The sequence below is a fragment of the Cydia pomonella genome, chromosome 16 (genome assembly GCF_033807575.1).
Source record: "Cydia pomonella isolate Wapato2018A chromosome 16, ilCydPomo1, whole genome shotgun sequence".
NCBI lineage: Eukaryota > Metazoa > Arthropoda > Insecta > Lepidoptera > Tortricidae > Cydia > Cydia pomonella.
The window spans coordinates 3,045,462-3,067,298 of record NC_084718.1 but is presented as its reverse complement, the minus strand read 5'-3'; the positions used below and the strand labels follow the sequence as shown (position 1 = coordinate 3,067,298).

General features: G+C 36.4%; 1 protein-coding gene across 3 annotated transcripts in view; it reads right to left on the bottom strand.

The window, feature by feature from the left end:
- Positions 1-21,837, bottom strand: part of LOC133526205 (potassium voltage-gated channel protein Shaw-like) — a 400,770-nt gene that overhangs the window by 146,914 nt on the left and 232,019 nt on the right. For 2 of the 3 annotated variants that reach the window (XM_061862725.1, XM_061862724.1), the window contains 2 exons: positions 20,732-20,882; positions 12,716-12,940 (listed from right to left, as the gene is read on the bottom strand). In XM_061862725.1, the coding sequence (XP_061718709.1) occupies positions 12,716-12,940; positions 20,732-20,882 (376 nt within the window). The remainder of the gene's footprint in view (positions 1-12,715; positions 12,941-20,731; positions 20,883-21,837) is intronic. The other variant, XM_061862726.1, reaches the window with a different exon arrangement.

The following is a 21,837-nucleotide window of genomic DNA, read 5'->3' as shown; positions in this document are numbered from 1 at the left end:
GATATTTATTATAATCTAATGCTAATTAATTAAGTACCTATCTGCATGTTAGATATAGTAACATAATACTGATCAGCACGTAAAATCTAATTGTAAGTGCTAATTGTGTAATAAGAAAATATTAATGAAAATAAAATCAATTTACTATATATTTTTTAAATTATATATGTAAGGAAAAAAATACGCTTCGGGCATGACTTGCAGCCGCAACCACTGCAATCCAGTTGCTCTTAACAAATTGAGCGCAATTGTTTCGGTTTTTTCTGCGGAGTGCTCCCGGTAATGGTTTTCTATGCAAATACTTTCTATCTATGTTGCATCGGGGTAATTTTGAAAATGGCCAATATCTATTAAACAAAAAGTACTTTTTAGTATGCTAAAGTATGAAATGCTGAAATGCCGGCTGGCTTTGGAGCTTTCAAAGTTACCATAATGTACCTTAATTCATAGGTATAAGAAAAGTATAAGTTCTTATAAAACTATGTGCATTAGAGTTAGCACAGCCACTGACAAAACTGATTAACCAGTCATTTAATCAAGGAATATTCCCGGACTTACTTAAAATATCCATTATTAAACCCATATTTAAAAACGGCGACGTAACCAATCCAAACCAATATCGACCTATCGCACTATTACCAACCGTGTCAAAAATATTCGAAAAATGTATGATAAATCGTGTCTATAATTTTTTTGAAAAGTACAACATTTTGGATAAAAATCAATACGGATTTAGGAAAAATCACTCAACAATATTAGCGGTTTATCAATATATGCTGAAAATCTTAGGTCATATAAACAACAGAACATATAGTATAGGACTTTTACTGGATATGACAAAAGCATATGAAAAAGTATCACACGAAATCTTACTCAGTAAATTGTACGGGATGGGAATACGCGGCACGGCATATAACTGGTTCAAATCGTACCTCACAAACCGTAAACAATGCGTACAAGTAGACCACTTTGATAAGGACTGCCAGGAACTAAAGATCGTAACGTCAACATTGCGTCATACTACTTGTTCAATACCTCAGGGGAGCGTTTGTGGATGCCTACTATTTTTGGCATATATTAATGACCTGCCAAAATTCTTAACACTGACACAACCTGCGTTATGTTTGCTGACGACGTCTCTCTATTGTTTAGTTGCAATAACAGCTCCGAATGTAACTCACAACTTCATAATATTTTTAGTACCGTACAGAAATGGCTCGGTGAACATAACTTAGAAATTAACTTGAAAAAGACCAAAATCATACAATTTAAACCTATACAAAAAAAACCATTAGAACTAAGTTTAGACATTACAACATGTAATATAGAAGAAGTCACGGAATTCAATTTGTTAGGTATAACCATAGATTCCGGCATGAATTGGAAGGCCCACGTACAAAACATTAAAACGAAAATGTCGAAGTTTATATATGCCCTAAGCATACTAAAAAAGAACACAAACTTCGAGTGTGCATTATCCGCATACTACGCATATGCGTGCGCATGGCTTCGGTACGCTGTAGTCCTTTGGGGTGATAGTGTCGAGGCCGAGCAACTTTTTATAATGCAGAAGAAGTGTATTCGAATTTTAGCGAATGTGCGTATACCAGACAGCTGCCGTCCGTACTTTGTCCGCTACAAACTATTAACACTGCCCTGCATCTATATATTGCAAGCTGCTATTTTTGTTCGCGAAAACTCTCATTTATTTGAATTAAAACAGGATAAGGAAACAACTAGAGCACAGTATAGGAATAAATTACAACTACCTCAAACCAAACTACAAATGTGTAGAAATAGTCCACATTACAAATGTATCCTAATAACTAATAAAATTCCAGACTCGATTAAGCAAGAACCTGAAAATGCGACCTTCAAAACTAAATTAGAAATATTATTACTCGATAAATGCTATTATTCAGTTGATGATTTTTTTGATGATAATTTATAATTGCTATTTTATTTTGAATTATTACTGTACTGACTATTTATTTATCCATACAATTGTAACATATTTAAATGTATTAATAATTTGAATTTTGTGTAGGTATTTGTAAATTCGGATGATGATCGTGGCGAATAATTTTATTTTATAATGATTAGCTTAGATTTGTAAGGTATTAGTATATTGTTATTGTATGTCCTCACAGGGCGTCATGGACTGACTTACTGAATTGTATTGCAACACCTTAATAATGTATGTACATGACTATACAATTAATAAATGAAATGAAATGAAATGAAAAAAAGTAGGGGTGAACTTTCACTTTTGATTGATTTTTGGAAAATTCACCTGGTGGGAAAATTGCTAAATGGATGAGCGACGTTCATTCTAAAACATGAGCCTATATTGTAAGTGCCTGATTCCAATCGTCTGTTCTTCGAGAGTTTAAAAACGCGCGTCCGCGAACTAAGTAAATAGTCTGTCCTGTCCATCCAGGAAAAACAAACAAAATCGTAAATCCATTATATTTCGCTTTTGACAAATATTTTTCGATAGCAACTCGCACGGCAACCGTTATGAATTATTAAGGTCCAAATAGTTTGTTTAGACAAAAAATGGCTGCCAAAAATGATAGATTGGAGAGTTTTTGTGGCTGCTCATAAATCGTAGATTAGACAAAAATATATGGGTGAATTATTATTCAAATGATTTATTACTTTGTTTTTTGGTAGTTCCACTTGACTGCTTGGCTATGTCACTAATTTCAGTAGTGGATTATCTTTGGAAACCATGACTGTTTATACCCCATCTCATATAACATGGCGGGATTCTACTTGAGACGGTTATTAGGCATAAACAAAACGAGTAGTGACAACTAGATACCCAGCAAACTTTTTTCCGGTGTCATGTCTTACAAGTAACTTCTTCTAACTCCAGAGCAGAGCAGACAAGCAGAGCTCGTAAAGCAATTCAAGAATCCCGACATGGTATATGAAATAGTAATATCTCTAAAATGAACTTTAGTTACGTGACCCCCGAATCAATGTCAGATGTTGGATATTTATAGTTTTAATGATTGAAAAAGGTTTAAATACATAGACATTGCATATAGATATTGGTAGCACTCGAGTCGATATTTCATTAATAATTAATAATCACATTTTTGCCCCCGTCAAACCAGGACACAGATATGACTATAAATAAATAAATAAATAAATATTATAGGACATTATTACACAAATTGACAAAGTCCGACAGTAAGCTCAATAAGGCTTGTGTTGAGGGTACTTAGACAACGACATATATAATATATAATATATGAATATTTATAAATACTTAAATACATAGAAAACACCCATGACTCAGGAACAAATATCCATGCTCATGACACGAATACATGCCCTTACCAGAATTTGAACCCGGGACCATCAGCTTCGTAGGCAGGGTCACTACCCACTAGGCCAAACCGGTCGTCCGGACTAAAAAAATAATATTTAAGTAGATTTACAAGATTGTTCAGTATGTTTATTTACTAAAACCTTTTACTGAAACCCGTAAATGTTAATGTCGCCCTGAATAACTTTTATTATGAAACCAACCCCGAAAGCGTGAAAAAAAAAATGACTCCCATAGAACATTTCAACGTTAGACCAGCCAAAATGTAAGAAACAGCCAATTTTTTTTTTGATTTCTACCGTATGTAGGTACATAAATTTGCTACAAGTGAAGTTAACAAGCGTGTCCATAATTTTCGTTTGTTGTATATCTGTAAATCCACTTACCGAACTTGTGACGTATTCGGGCGTCTGGTTTAAAATGGGAAGCGGGTCAAATAGCTAAGACCTAATTTTTATCTAGGCTAACTCTGAAGCGGGAATTAAGTGAAATAAAATACGGTTATGTTCTGGAAGTCTTGGGTAAAATGTCTACTGAAATAGAGAGACATGATTGAGTACGATTTTTTTTTTTACTTTTACTTTTTCTCGGTGTTTATTACATTTGTTCCTGAGTTAAAGATATTTTTGTATATGTGCATAATATATAAGTATTTATATATATTTGAGAAATATATATAGTCCTCTAGTACCCACATCACAGGTCGATCAGGGACTGGATCGATTTGTAGGTAAGTTTGTTCCATATTTATTTATTTTAATGTTTATCAAGACGACGAAGCCTAAAAACGGGTGTTATTTGGCTTGGAATATTATAGAAGTTTTCGGCTGTGTTTCTACCAGAGATGTGCGAGGATGCGTAGCGAGGGATGTGTTTGTTAAAGACCAATATGATAAATAAACGCGTGGAAACGCAGCCTTATGATTGAAGACAGATTAGATACTTGTCCATATTTTTGGCAATTGCGTGACGATGTTTTATAAATTGCGCATCATTTTAAAGGGAACATATAATAATGTCATAAGACTAGCTCTTCATTTTGTATGAAAAAGTAGTAACATTTTTTGTTGTAAGGTGTCCTAAGTTACTCGTTATAAATATTGTAAAAGGTCACGTTATATAGTTTTTCACATGTATTGGGGTTTAAATTCCATCATTAAATAACCAATTAATCAATCAATCAAATTGTCACGGCATGTTTTCAATGCTATTTGAGTAATTAATTATGGTGACAGCAACATCATAAATATTTCTCACTCAAATATTAACTCAGTAATAACCATTAACGCATCGTCAATACGTACGGGTGATTCCAAAATAAGCATGCAATAATATTGCGACGTCATTTTCTCATTGACTAACAATATTGAATCAAGCGTCCAATGCCACTAGTGATGTGGCATTAAAGGTAACTATTATAAATTTTATAATAGTGACCTAATTTTTTTTTTATATTATAAGACATTTTTATTACACAAATTGACTAAGTCCCACAGTAAGCTCAATAAGGCTTGTGTTGAGGGTACTTGGACAACGATATATATAATATATAAATATTTATAAATACTTAAATACATAGAAAACACTCATAACTCAGGAACAAATATCCATGCTCATCACACAAATACATGCCCTTACCAGTATTTGAACCCGGGACCATTAGCTTCGTAGGCAGGGTCACTACCCACTAGGCCAAACCGGTCGTCAAAATAATATAAGCTTGGTACGTATACCTACTTATTTTAAACTGCAAATATCGATCCTCCTAAGGCTTTAGACACGGCCTTATTCAAATATGTATTCATATTTATATTTATTTATTCGATTCACAATAATCTTTACAATAGATTAATACAACGTAGGCACAAATTTGGAAAATATTCACAGTTTAAACATAAAACAATAAATAGTAATATTATTGATGACACATTAGGCTAGGAAGTTCGATGAAATTTGGATTATGTTCAATTATAATAGAGTTGCATTTGTATTGTTTCGTTCCAATTTAAGACAAAACAAAATCAACTCTATTTTCTACATTAACATTGTAGGTTCAAATCTCACTGACACATTTTGGAATTCTTGTATGGTTGAGCTCGGAGGCAAGATGCACGCAAATAAAAAAATAACTGCATGCGTATTCGTATAGTTTAAACCAATAAAATCAGTTACCTCATCATTATTGGCCACAGTATCTTTGCAGATGATAGTTACAGCGACTAAAAAAGTATTTTAAGGAAGTAGTCTACAGCCTCCATCGACTGCGATGACTGTATAAACCAATGACCGATCGGCGTTTCTTTCCGCATCGATCACAAATGTGCCTTGACTCCTGGGGTGGTCCAGTAGCTCTGAGAGTTCATTGTATGAGTTGGTCCAACCAGAGCTCGTCGTGCTTTGCCATGGCTTCCCGCAGGTCTCGACGCCACTCCGGTGTCATCTCCGCTCGTTCGTCCCAACAGTTAACTGGTATGATGTAGCCATTTATGTCGCGTTTAAAGGAATCCTTGAAACGGACTACGGGTCGACCAACCGGTCTTTTAGCTACCGTATAAGTCTCAAAGAAAAACAAAGTCAAATAAGTTTCGACTTGCCCAATATACATATTTTCCTACTTCCATACTTAGTATAGCATGATACTAGCAACGTGCCACATTCTTCTAATATCATAAATGAAAAAGTTTTAGGTTATATTTCATTCACAAAGTTTATAACCTACAATACGAAACTGGACACTTATTATAACCATTATTCTCCTTCAGTTGGGCCCTCAATACTGAGGATCATGACATCATGTCCTCCTGTTGAAGACCAGGTTCCTCCATAGGGTTCGGTTCCTCGTCAAGCGCATGGTCTCGTGCAGTCGTTACCATAAAACAATTATGTATTTTTTATTCATCTCTTTAGGGGTATAATCTAGTATGAAACACTTCCATGTGAACAAAGTCGGGGGCAGGGCGGACATAAAGAAACAAGGCCTACATATAAAGCTACTAACACAATTAAAATTGTTTTTAACGATATCTTCAAAAGAAATTACCCAAATGAGCTTAACCAACCTCATATCCTTTTCCCATCCCTAATTTCGGTTCGTATAAATTGCCCGAAATCCAATAAAGTTTCTCTGAAATAAAGCTGTTCCGACGCGTTAGCATTAAAATTATTTATAGTTAGGTCGTCTGCAAACCAGACAGTGGACACTTTCAGTACTTACCGTAAAATACTATACTGCCGCCAAGTCGGATAGAAACAGGATAAAAATATAATAAAAAAACTGTCAATTATCTAAATTAAAAGTCACTTTTTATTGTAGTTATTCTAAAAACCTTAGTTTGTTCTCAATCGCAACAAAATTTTTTTTTCATTTAGTTTACAGTTTTTTTTCGGTACATCCTCTTCACTGCCGCCAAGTCGGATAGAGACAGAAGGGATAACATTAGACAAAGGAAATAAAAAAATATTATACTACTTTTTTTTTTGAATACTTTGTAATTACCCGTGAGTTCCTGTAATTGGGTTTCTGTTTTACTCTTGTTGTCCAATTGTAAGTTTAAAGCTGTTGGTTCTCCTTAACATACATACATAAATAAATGAACAGCATTTACCACTCAGATTTAAGGTCGGTTTTTCGACTAGCTAGATTCGTTCGTAGTCAAAAATATTGTTTAAAATAACCCCATTTATCCCCTGTTACCCTACTTTCTATTGTTCTTAAGTTATGTCCATAGTTACGTATCAAAAATTCAAATAAAAAAAAGATTGGTTTATTTTTGGTTGTTTGAATTTCTTCTTCCATTTGGTAGCCGGAAAAAGAGCGTACCTGGGTCGCCTAGCAGGAGGACGTCCTATCGGACGCCCTAGGTATTGCTGGAGCAACATGGTGGAGGCGGATCTGCGCGAGCTTCGAGTCGACAATTGGCGAGGGGTTGCATAGGACCGAGAAAAGTGGCGTTGTCTTGTGTCGGAGGCCTAGTCTCATTTTGGGCCGCTGAGCCAACGGAGTAAGTAAGTAGTATTTGGTAGATTATTTTGCATTAGAACCACAAAATTTAAATAACAGTCAAACATGCATCAGAGAGAAATAAGTTGGTTCACTTATTTTTTTATATCTTCAGGAAGATATTCGAGTTAATTTTGGCGAATCAAAAGCTCCCAATTACAGATATTTTTGTGGTTTTACTGTAGTGTATGTGCCTTTTCTGAGCACAAAGTCCCACACTGTCGCTTGTCATGAGGACCTTTTGACAGGTTTGTTTTAAGATACAAGGAAATGTCGTCCTTATGGTAAGCGACAAAGTGGAACCTTTGACTAGACTTCAACACATTTTTAGCACACTAATATGCGTGCTAGTGTTAGTGCTAATTTTAAGCCCGAAGCCAAAGGCTAGGACTTAATTAACATGAGTTCGTAATTCTTGTACCGCCCGTGGAACACACAATGTTTTTCATCACATTTGTGAGAAAAAAACTATATTTTAAGAGAAATAATTCTTAAATGCGGTGACATTCCAAATATTCGTCCGCCATATTGTCATTTTTGACAGATTAGATATCTTAGGCACACTATCCGGCGTACAGCCACGATTGAAAATTCTGTAAAAATATAGTAAACGGCTATTAAATTAATCAAATTAAAAAAAAAAACCAATATGCCCAATTTACCAATGGGCGTAATGAAATTAAAAAAATCTATTACTCCCGTGGGAATAATATAGCCAATTCCATCCAGTATGCTGGCATACAATAACATCGTTTACGAGCAAGTGTGATGAAAATAATACCTATATCATTTATAGATATTTCTCCCTATACTCTGTATCCTTAGGGATTTAAATAAAAGTAAACAATTTGTAGATTTTCGGGTAGTTATAACATTTATTGGTTAACCAACCAAATATAAAACCACCTGGATCTGCCACTGAACGACCTGACTTTAACCTACATTATTAAATTTGATCATGTAACGTTTTCATCTACCCTCAACTGGCTTAAGGAGTCATTTGAGGGTAGATTTTGTTTACTTTTATTTAAATACCTAAAGATATATCCTCGGCAGCGCTGGTGGCCTAGCGGTAAGAGCGTGCGACTTGCAATCCGGATTTCGCGGGTTCAAACCCCGGCTCGTACCAATGAGTTTTTCTGAACTTATGTACCAAATATCATTTGATATTTACCAGTCGCTTTTCGGTGAAGGAAATCATCGTGAGGAAACCGGACTAATCCCAACAAGGCCTAGTTTAACCTCTGGGTTGGAAGGTCAGATGGCAGTCGCTTCCGTAAAAACTAGTACCTACGCCAAATCTTGGGATTAGTTGTCAAGCGGACCCCAGGCCCATGAGCCGTAGCAAAATGCCGGGACAACGCGAGGAAGAAGAAGACCTAAAGATATATCCTCAACATATTCCCAATAGCTAATTTTAACCTGAAATTGTATTGACGCAGCCCCATATCGTTTAGGTTAACATTTGCTTTGTGAATTTGTAACTATCCGAGTTAGATTATTCATGATGTTATCATAGGAATATGCCATATGCGTTGAAAGCCGTAAGGCGATGGTAATAGTTATTAACGATACAAGTGCAGAAAATAGGAAATTCGCAACGAGTGGTGATAAATTGACACGATCACTGACACGATCGAAGGGAGTGTTTTAAATCGACACTAGCTGCGAATTACTAATTCGCACGTGTATCGTACAACGTTTTACAGTACATATGGCTCTTTAAAGTTTTGACATATGCATGGAAAGTCCTCATTCCCGTACGCGTGCGGGAAAGTAGCACATGTACTGTAATATTATTTTATTTTGTAAAACGTAACTCCGGGTAAACGAAACATCATGAGGAAGCCTGCATATATCGGCGAAGAAATTCAAAGGTGAATGTGAATTTTTCAACCCGCATCGGGTCAGCTTGGGGACTATGCTCCAAACCCTCTCGAGCGTGAGAGGAGACCTGTGCCCAGCAGTGGGACATATATAGGCTGTATTATTATTCTCTTTATTTATTTTTCTTCTTATGTTAGGTTTTTTAAACATAAATATATAAATACGTAAAAAAACATATAGGTAAACATACTATATAAAACCTAACCTAGGGAGACGCCGGCAGCGGGGCAGGGCCCAAGCTGCCGGTAGTCAGGGCCGCAGAGAGAGCAACCGCCGGACTATCCGCGACGTGTCCAAGATCACCGCCTTCATCCAACCCTTGATCCAACCACTTAGCGAGAGTTTCTCAAGGTGTTGGTCGAGACTCTTCGCTATGAGACCGTTTGCTGAGACGATATAGACATTAATTTGAGCCTAAAAACAAGGATCGATTGATACCATAAATAAACATCTATATCCTATCAAGAATAAGTCCGTTTTTGGGAAAAACAAGAAACAATGTTAAAAGACTTTTCATCAGTATTTTCAGTATTAAACGCCGAGAATTCATCGATTTACTAAACAATATTTCGAACGGCGCCTCGGGTTTTAAGGTAAATGAAGCGAAAGAGGCGATGGAGCGGTAGATTCTGCAACCCGTGTACTGTGCCGTAATGTGTCTATATTATAGCACTACACAACATTATATACTAGTTAGTTTTAGTTTAGTTTAGTTAGTTATTCTTTACTTTTTAGGGTTCCGTAGCCAAATGGCAAAAAACGGAACCCTTATAGATTCGTCATGTCCGTCTGTCTGTCCGTTTATGTCACAGCCACTTTCCTCCGAAACTATAAGAGCTATACTGTTCAAACTTGGTAAGTAGATGTATTCTATGAACCGCATTAAGATGTTCATACAAAAATAGAAAAAAAAAACAATACATTTTGGGGTCTCCATACTTAGACTACTTAGCTACCGCTGGTCTGGCGCTGGTTATGTACGCTTAATACCGCGCCACGATATGATCCGACCGGACCGGTACAGGTACGTTCGGTTCGTCCGTGCAATCTTATTTACCGACAACCGGTCTGGCCTAGTGGGTAGTGACCCTGCCTATGAAGTCCCGGGTTCAAATCCTGGTAAGGGCATTTATTCGTGTGATGAACATGGATATTTGTTCCTTAGTCATGGGTGTTTTCTATGTATTTAAGTATTTATAAATATTTATATATTATATATATCGTTGTCTAAGTACCCTCAACACAAGCCTTATTGAGCTTACTGTGGGACTTAGTCAATTTATGTAATAATGTCCTATAATATTTATTTATTATTTAAACTGTAGTGTTAAGTATGTTCGTCATGTTTTATATCTTTTTGCATTAGCTTGTCTACTGTGTGACCTGAACTCTTAAGTTTCTTACTTGTTTACGCTTCATTGTTTTGAAGAAAAAAGTTTAAATTGACCAAGAAACGGGAGCCTGCAGCGAAATGTTAATATATTTTACCAATTTATACATGCGTTTAGTATCGGCACTTTAGTTGAGGTGTTACTTAAACTTTGTATGTAGAAATCTGAGTGATAAATTTTGCCACGCGAAAATATAAGTTTGTGCTTCTAAATTGCTTGCCAGGTTAGGTTTTGGCAGGTGATGGAGACAAATATTTGGCTCGAAGTTATGTTTAAATGAGTTCTTTTGTAGCAAGTTGAAAAATAACACCGGTGGTGTTGACTTACATACTTTGAATAACACAAATAATAATTTGAATTTTTTGTCATATTTATTTCTGTAGTATAATAAGTTCTTTGTGACATTTGTATTTTGTTTCTAAACTGTGATCGTTGATGAAAATAAATAAATGGAAAAAGTTCCCTATTAAAAATGTTTTACAATGTGCCCGGGTTGGCCTTGGGCCCATGTCCCCATAGCCCATCGTCGTCATGGTGGGTACGCATTAGTATTTACGCATTATCGCACATTTTTCGCTTATTTGTTTTTTATAAGGGGAAGCTAACAATCATCACACACTATACACTAAGAGCTGCGTCTCTCAATATGTAACTATATATTATGTAACAAACCGTGCCATATAATATTTTTAGGGTTCCGTAGCCAAATGGCAAAAAACGGAACCCTTATGGATTTGTCATGTCCGTGTGTCCGTTTATGACACAGCCACTTTTTTCCGAAACTATAAGAACTATACTGTTCAAACTTGGTAAGTAGATGTATTCTATGAACCGCATTAAGATTTTCACATAAACACAATAAAAAAAAAAAAAACAATAAATTTTGGGGGTTCCCCATACGTAGAACTGAAACTCAAAAATGATTTTTTCATCAAACCCATACGTGTGGGGTATCTATGGATAGGTCTTCAAAAATGATATCGATGTTTCTAATAATTTTTTTTTCTAAACTGAATAGTTTGCGCGAGAACACTTCCAAAGTGGTAAAATGTGTGCCCCCCACCCTGTAACTTCTAAAATAAGAGAATGATAGAACTAAAAAAATATATAATGCACATTACCATGCAAACTTCCACCAAAAATTGGCTTGAACGAGATCTAGTAAGTAGTTTTTTTTTTTAATACGTCATAAATGGTGAAAAACCCTTTATGGGTGAGCCCGACTCGCACTTGGCCGCTTTTTAACATTTTTACTTTAATCGAATTTAAACTGTCGTGGAATATACTAACATTAAACTAATTGTCCGGTTTGAACTCGCGTGTTTTAGTCACTCGCGTGACATATATCGGAGAGCCTACGTCTCCCTTCTCGAGCACTAACAGTGCGAGCAGCGTTCACGACGGCCGTGCTTCGCGTACTGCCGCGCGCCAGGTGTCTCCGAAACATGTCGCGCGATTGACTAAAAACACGTAAGGTTAAATCGTTAAATTAGTTTAATGTGTATTTTAGTTATCTTTTTGTCCTTTTCTCAGCCTTGATAGTTTTCCTGACTGTTATCCTGAAATCCTAGAAATTGAAGACTATCACAGGAACGGACAGCGCGATGGTCAGCACGCCGGCCAACGCGCACAGCGCGCCCACAAACATGCTCAGGTAGGTTTTGGGGGCCATGCCCCCGTACCCCCTTAGCCCACCGTCATCATGGTGGGACATTACCAGTTTACAAGACTTTTTATTTTAATACTTACGTTTTCATAACACCAAACGGGAACTTTTATACGTTTAGCTGTCAGTTTTAGTAATTATTACAAACTTTACTTTTTGTACAAGCATAATAAGATGTTTAAGTTAGTATTTTCGCATTTTCACACATTTGTCACTCATTCGTTTCTTTATAAGGGAAAACTCATGGAAAAACTAACAATTTTCTCGCAACATACACTAAGTGCTGCGTCTCTGAACATATATGTGGACATAATATAATCTACTATACCATGCCATCAAGTGTTTTAGATTATTAGTTTAGTTTACTATTCAGTATATATTTAAGTCTATTTTTGTCGTTGATAGTTTATAAATCCTTAAACTACACTGACCTGCGTATGTGAATAGAACATGGAGAAATTGGAGACTATCACAGGAACGGGCAGCGCGATGGTCAGCACGCCGGCCAACGCGCACAGCGCGCCCACGAACATGCCCAGGTAGGTCTTAGGGGCCATGTCTCCGTAGCCCACCGTCGTCATGGTCACGATGGCCCACCAAAGGCCCAGGGGGATGGACTTGAACTGGTTCTCCGGGTTGTCCTGGAACATGGTGTACTGATTTAACAATTAGAATTAATTTGGTGTGAATATGTGTGAGATTTGCAAAGTAGGCGTGAAACATACGACACCAATCATGGTAAGGTACTCGTAGGAGATATAACCAAGTTTCATGACATTTACGCTTGTTTTTTTTTATGAGAGCGTATCATCGATTGTATGGGAGCTTTTGTCGGACGGTTAGTGAGACTCTTAAGTTTTAGATATGTACAGGAGAGACGTAAAACCCTATTGTATCAGACCTAAATACCGAAAACCACAAATGACAGTTTTTTTTTTTTTTTTTTATACTACGTCGGTCGCAAACAAGCATACGGCCTGCCTGATGGTAAGCAGTTTCCGTAGCCTATGTACACCTGCAACTCCAGAGGAGTTACATGCGCGTTGCCGACCCTAACCCCACCCCCCTCGTTGAGCTCTGGCAACCTTACTCACCGCCGCCTACAAGTACTTACTGCATATGTATATTTATCATTAAGTTAAACAAAGAATCGTCCATAATAAAACAAAACCAACAATTTTAATAACAATAACAATTTCAACTAAAAAAATACACAATCAACCCGCTCCACGCCGTCTCCGGTGCAAAGGTGCCCATGATGCTGAGAGCATTTCCACGCTGGATTACCGTGGACAACCTTTGCACCAGGAACGACTCGGAGCCCCTCCCCCTTCTGCCTGAGACGACAGCCATAATTTTAATGATTTACAAACAAAACACGGTGCTCCTTGAAAACGCCTGTAAACCCGAATGGATTAATATCAAGATTTAAATTAATCTTTTACAAGCAGAAGCAAGTATATTTTCTCCGAATTACATTTTCATTAATACCTAAAACACGTTGGAAATTACACTCTAATCCTAAAGGATTAAATCTCATAATCGTTTGGATATGAAACACAATGCTTGCTTATGAGAAGCGACAACGCCTCCAATGAAGTTTCTAAAAGTTTTCCCGAGGCCGATTTTAATTAATTAATTTGTTATTGTTTTGATACTTGTTATGCCACGACCTTGACACATCTCGCAGCGTATCTCACGTGTGCAATTAAGGTCGTGGACTGAACGTAAGCGGCGAGCGGCGTGGCTGATTAATTTCATACATATGCCCCCTGGTTTGACTTTTTAGGTTTTCATAGTCACTTATCATTATAGTTTCGCCATGTCCGTTTGTCTATCCGTCCTCGGCTTTGCTCCGTGATCGTTACTGCTAGAAAGCTGCAATTTGGTATGGATACATAAATCATGTATTGCAACGGAAAGGTAAAATAAAAACTATATATACCTCATATACAAAATGTAAGGTCTTTTAAACGAATACAGGTCTCCACTCCAACAGCCATTTCTTGATAAAGTTAATATTTTAGGAAATAATTGCTCCGAATGAAAAAAAATATGTGTCCTAGCTTTTGAACCATGGATCCAACAAATATATATAAAAAAAACTTAGTAAATACTTTAAATGAAAACAATAGCGAACATGATCAGTCTAGCCGTTTTTGAGTTATTGCAAAAATCTTCTGATAAAAATACGTACAAACGCTGCGAAGGTACTCCTTTATGCTTGTAATGTACATGATACTTACTAATTAATATCCCTCGTTTGGCCTGTTCTGATAGAATGGTTACTACGAAACCCTACACTGAGCATGGCCCAAAATGATCATGGCCGATTTTTTGATAATATGTAGAGAGGAAAATGAGGACTACGTTTGTATAAAAAGTAGTTGTTCCCTTTCCTATTACCAATTTGTTCAACCGGAATCGGCTTCTCGAACTTTACCGAACGTATTATTCCGAAGTTTTTGTACTCGAGGAAGTTGTATTAAGAAGGTCACATAGGGTCCAATATAGAAGTTGCATTTTTCTTGAGTGTCTTGTATTGTATATTGCAGTCTGGATGTTAGCTTTGACATCATTAACGACTTATTGTCTAATTACTTATTGACTTATTGTCTTGTGTATATGATACTGATCTAACATGGATCTGACATCAGTCCAATATGAGCTGATGGTTCCAATTTCCTGTAATGGACCTGAATGAATTGCGCATTATGTTTTGTTGACCGGTCTGGTCTGGTACTAACCCTGCCTATGAAGCCGATGGTTCTGGGTTCAAATCCTGGTAAGGGCATTTATTTGTGTGACGAGCACAGATATTATTTGTTCTCGAGACATCGGTGCTATTTAAGTATTTATATTATATGTATATACATATATCGTTGTCTCACACACAAACACAAACCTTCTCGAGCTTACTGTTTGGCTTAATAAAAAAAAAAATTCAACCTTCAACCAAAAACGTCACTTTTGACACTGACAAATCATTGGAATGAGACTTAATAACTATTACTCGAATTGGCCTGTTAGACGACTTAATACGCATATGGTATCAGACTTTAAGGGCCAGGCCACACTGGTGCGTTGCGTTGCGTCGCGTCGTCGCAACGCATTAAATGTGCCATGTCACCAAACAATATATGTAAAACGACGCAGCGTCGACGCTGCGACAACGCTTATGCCGATAAAATGCGATGGAAGGCAAAACACACTAAAACTTCAAGTGCCATTATTTTTATTTGTAGCCTAATTTCTGAAATGTTTGTGTATTGCATACATACGTCTGCCGAAAGCATTAAGACTTAAACCGTCCGTATAGGTATATTATCTCCATTCCGTTGAGGGTAAAAATAGAATAACATGATCTTTATTAAAAAATAAGTAAAATGAATGTTGACATTTTAATATGAAAGCTGCTGTTTCAGTAAATAAGAGGAAAAAGAAACTAAGCCAGTAAATCCTACAGACGGTTACAATAAGGCATTGTAGTTACGTATCCATTGTACGGTTTGTGATCAAAGATTTAATTAAGTAAATAATATAATATTTTTCCCAGTATAGCCCAACGTGCGTTATAATGTACAATTCGTTTCAGTCTAATTAGAACATTTTATAAAACAAAGTAGCACTTTTATTATTGTTAATTGTTTCAAAAATCATCCTAATTTACTATACTAGTTTCAATTTCAAAATAGAAAAACTTTTTATCATGGGCCTTACAAGGTTAATCATGGAATTATTCGTAAAATACAGTGTGTCCCTAGCCATTGGACAAAGCCGAAATGTACATATGCATTAGGGTATTTACCTGGAACCTTCGACCTTTTTGATTATTATTTTTATTTATGACACTAATAAGCTTCTGACTTTTGAAAAATGTCATCATTATCAAATATTTCGAACAAATTGTCAAAAACACTGCCAAAGATTAACACAGTGTGTTTCTTTTTGATATCGATTATTGCAAATAACTTTTGTTGAATTTTTTTTTATCTTTTGTTCTAATTTAAAAAATATTAATGTCAGAGTATTCCTGAGAAGTAACCCTACGTGGGATTTCAGGGTTTGTCCAATGGCTAAGGTCACCCTGTATAACGCATAATGACTACACGGGTGGATTTCCTTTTTTGTGATTCGCTTTCCACTCTTGGTTAACAATCTTTTTTTTTTCTTTCTTTTTTTTTTATTATAGGACATTTACTCAAATTGACTAAGTCCCACAGTAACCTCAATAAGGCTTGTATTGAGGGTATGTAGACAACTTAATCTACTATTTGACATCACTTTTTCTTTTCGGAAAAGGGCTTTTTCTTCCCTACTAGGAGGGATCAAAGATTCAAAGTGAAAGTACAATACATCAATTTTTTTTGGTTTAAATACTTTAAATAATATTTTGGAACATAATCATTTCCTCATAAGAAGAAGAATTTCCTTGTAGGTGATGTGAAAGAAATTGTCATATGGTAGCCAAATTATTTCCATTACTACGCTTAGGATTCTATTTTAGAATCCCTGGCATATTCTGCGTAAATACGTCATTTTACTCCCTAGTGAGAAAATCTACTGTTTAAGACTTTTTAGACTGAGAACGGTTAAGAATAAGAATCATTTATTGCCACATACAAGTACATAGGAGAATAAGGTTACATAATAGTTAAAAAAAGATACATTAATAATTTATACAGATCAACCGGTATTGTATTTATTGTATTGGGCAAAGGGTTCCAGTCTCAGCGTGTGCCGGGCCGACATGCCCGGCGCTGGTTTTCAGACCGGTCCCAGACTAAGGACGGGCGATTTTTGTCGTGACACAGTGGAAACGTATCAGATATAAACTGCCTGCCTCTAGACGCCCAAGAGACTTTTATAATGTCACGTAGTGTATTACACTGAGTGTTAAAGTAAACATGCGTGCTTTTTTTCGTGGTCGAATGTATATACATCCTTATAACAAAAGAATAAAGTCCATTTTTGGAAATTTTCGTTGAAATTGGGATAAATATTTTTGTATAAGTTATTGGCTTGTAATATTTATAGGAACCTTCGAGCTTTCGTTTGCCCTTTTTTGGGTCGTTAGTTTTTATTTTTGTTACCAACATCGAAAAGTATGCAAAGTGGTGGAAAATTTATATTGAAGTTTTATTGTTTGTTTTACTTATGTAGGGAAAGGGAATGGTTTGTATATTTATATATATAAAATAGTATTCAAACAAACTGCTTTTTTTTATACTACGTCGGTGGCAAACAAGCATACGGCCCGCCTGATAGTAAGCAGTCTCCGTAGCCTATGTACGCCTGCAACTCCAGAGGAATTACTTGCGCGTTGCCGACCCTAAACCCGCCCCCCCTCGTTGAGCTCTGTCAACCTTACTCACCGGCAGGAACACAACACTATGAGTAGGGTCTAGTGTTATTTGGCTGCGGTTTTCTGTAAGGTAGGAGGCCAGGTCAAGAGCACCCTAAACCGACGAGCGTGTATGAGAAATGTCATGAAAGTGAAGGAAGCAAAAGAGGTATGTCAGGATCGTAGCAAGTGGAAATCCGTGGTCTCTGCCTACCCTTTCGGGAAATAGGCGTGATTATATGTATGTATGTATGTATGTAGAGGAGGCAAACGAGCAGACGGATCACTTGATGGTAAGCGATTACCGCCGCCCATGGACACCTGCAACACCAGAGGGATTGTAAGTGCGTTGCCGACCTTTAAGATGGGAGTACGCTCTTTTCTTGAAGGTTTACGTCTGTTTACAATTAAACTCACTGATTTCTCTTGTCTTCGAGACCCTTGTAAATTTGTACAAGTGAAGATCAATCTCAACTCAAACGATAACTTATAACTGCTGAGCTGACGTTCCTTTTGTATCGCGAGCACATTATCTGCAATATCTCATGCAATTATAAACGCTATTCTAAATATTCATGAGGTTTAAATTCGCATGAACTTAAAAATGTAGTTACTCCATTTTGGTCTTTAAAATACCTCATTATTCGTATTCACAAGCAGTGGCCTGAAACAGCTTTTCAATCATTTTCTCGACTCATATCTCATTAAAATGTAATTTAAGCCGTAATACTTATGCATACAGTTTAATTTGGGTAAATCGCTAGAGAAATACAGTTTAATCATGATATTCTGAATGGTAACGTAGATGGATTGTCAGGCAATTGAAGTGAAGTAGAAAATTTGTGGTAAAGGTGACATTCGGACAACAAATGCAACTGCATTTTAGTTGCGGCATTGCTGCTGCGGCGTACTCGTACACTGTCAGTTTTGTTGATAAAATTGGTGACTTTCATTACCGCATTACTATTGTGTATGGAGTGTGGAATCAAAAGGAGTGAAATCTCTTATGGTAGAACTGTTGCAAAAGCAAGCAAGCAATCATTTGAATGAGGTTAATCGATTTACCACCATCATTTACGAGGAGTAACCTGAAAAATTTTAGAATAGAGAAAACCTACTACTTAAGCCGTTTTTATCTTAATGCGTGTTTAAAATCTATCTGATCACATAATCTCATGATATCTGGTACCTAAGAAACTAAAGCGGAAAGTTTAATCTAAAGTTTTCCTAAACTACCCTGGATGTTCTAAAAGGGTGTCCAGAGATATTGGGGTCATCTTTATGTTTCCCTGGCCACTCTTGGCTCATAAGGCGAACAGTCATAACATGTCTGGTATTACTAACGCAAAGAAAATACAAGCGAGTAATTGTCTAAGCGCCACTTCCGCCATTCCACTAACCCGTTAACCGGTTAAACCATGGAGTGACCATGGTTACCAGTACAATTTGACACGGGGTTAACGGTTAACCGGGTTAGTGGGATGGTGCAAGTGGCGCTAAGTGATTATGCCAGATAAAGGAATAAAATAAGTTTAAAGCTAGACTATAATATTTTTTTACGTAAACAATGATGACTTATGGATGCAATCTTGTTTATATTACCTAGTTATTAAGATCACAGAATAAAGGTACCTGACAGTAACTTTCAAGTTCTCAGATTTGTAAATATGCTGACTTTAGAGATTTTTTTTATACTACGTCGGTGGCAAACAAGCACACGCCCGCCTTATGGCAAGCAGTCTCCGTAGCCTATGTACTCCAGAGGAGTTACATACGCATTGCCGACCCTAACACAACAATATGAGTAGGGTCTAGTGTTATTTTGCTGCGGTATACAGAATCATACTGTGTTTTTCTTATACTAGTCAAAAGAAAGGAGTAATTTTTTTATGTCCACTAAAGCAAAATTAATAGGACAGAGATTATAATAATAATAATATTTTTTTTTTGTTGCACACTACATAAAAAAACAGATACAATACAGAATACACAATAACACAATACAGAAGAGATAGAGATTATGTTACGGAGTTTGAGGTCCAACTTATGCTGGCTTTCTGAAGAAACCGCTCGGAAATACTCATAAGCAAAATACTACAAGACTAGTTTGACCCAGTTTCGTACCGTTATCTTTGTGACGTTTACGTATTCTGACCTGCGTTACGACTGCAGACAACAGATAGGCGGGAAAAGGGCTCAAGAGGTCATAATCGTCTTATATATGGAAAACTGGGAGGACTGTTCTAAATATAATGTTATGAGTTGCTGGGTGGGAAATTTTTTCTTAGATATTCTTAAATACGTAAAGTTATAAGTATACCTGTCTATTGTTGAGCTAAGTCAAACATACTTTTGTCTGATACGACTCACGCACATTCGGGTTTGTGTGATGTACTATGTTGAATAACCAATACAGGAAAATACTTAAAGCAAACAAAAAAAAATTCCTTTATAACATTTTTTTTTTAATTATTATTAAAAACTGATCGGCGATTGGCTCTAGTCACACCTGATGGAAAGTGAAGACAGGGCCTAAGATGGAGCTCACCGGTTCAGTAGTAGCCTATTCACTCTTACTTTAAAGAGACCGAGGTCATATTTATCAGGGAATACAGATGGCGGGAGCGCATTCCATTCTTTAGCCGTCCGTACCAAAAAATCACTTTTAAATAGAGGTAACAGGTTATAAAATAAACATAACTAAAACGCTTGTTTCAAATGCTTTAGCGGCCTCTTTTTTAAGGTGGGTTTTGCTGTGGTCTCTCAAGAAAAATTTAGTAACTTTCGATTATTAGTTATGAATTGTACTTGCTACTGCTATTTTCTATAGGTACATATATCAATTTTGGGAAACTTAGTTATTAAGCCAAAGTTTGAACTGACAACCCTCGAAGCTGCAATTTTAAAGGGAGCACAATTGCACATCGCCCGGTTACATAACATGTGCCATTCAAAGGGTGTGAAGTCTCCAAAGATAGAGGACGAGGACGTACAGTCAGATGCAGAGTAAAGGTACCCCCCTGCAAAGTTTGTACGCAGGGCGGGCACCTTTTGCTCTGCAGCTGGCCGTACGCACGATGATGAATAAATAAGAAATACTAACCTGAGACTTCTCCGCATAGTACACGAGACTGGCGAAGATGACGATGCCCAGCACGAGGAAGAACACAAGAAGAGTCAGCTCCTTGGCTGACGCTTTGAAGGTGTGGACCAGAATCTTAAGCCCTGGACTATGTCTGGTCAACTTGAAGAGCCTGGTGACAATGAAACAAAATATGGAAGTAATAACAGCAACATTTAGAAAGAGACTAACGGAAAAATTATAGTTAGGATAAATAAATAAATATATTATAGGATTTTTTTACACAAATTAGGTCCCACAGTAAGCTCAAATAAGACTTGTATTGTAGCTACTTAGACAACGATATATAAATACTTAAATACATAGAAAACACCCATGACTCAGGAACAAATATCTATGCTCATCACACAAATGAATGCTCTTGTTACTAGGATTTAAACTTATATTTTTAGTTGTTTTTGCAATACTCTAATGTGGTCTCATAATTTTGTAAGTTTCGTCTATATTTGTACCAACATGAACGCAATAAAGATATTATGATTATGTACGGAACCCTCGTTGGGCGAACCCGACTCGCACTTATCCGTTTTTTTTTCTTTGTAAGTACATTAAAATCTCATTACTCTCTAACCTGATGTAACCTTTCAATAGGTAACAAAGTGGAAATTTCTAGACAATAATATCTGACAACAATAACATCCTGCTAACTAATGGACCGTGAACGTGATACGTTAACAGTCTGAACAAAAGTTAATGTCTCGGGTAAAAAATGAAATTTTATACTTGTAATAAAAAGATATTGTGAACTTTACTTTGTTGTAATACTCGTATAAAGTTCATACAGAATTTATACAAAATTAATAGTCACTCCTACGTGCACAATAGTTAACAGCTAAAACAGTATTGGTATTGGCTTCGTAACATAAGTTAATTACAGGCTTTGATCAGAAAATTTACATATACAAGCTTTTATTCAACTTTTTTTAAATATTAATAGTTTTATTCAAGAATTTTAAGAAAAACAACAATATTTAGAACCTACGAAGCCGATGGTCTCGGGTTCAAATCCTGGTAAGGGCATTTATTCGTGTGATGAGCATGGATATTTGTTCCTGAGTCATGGGTGT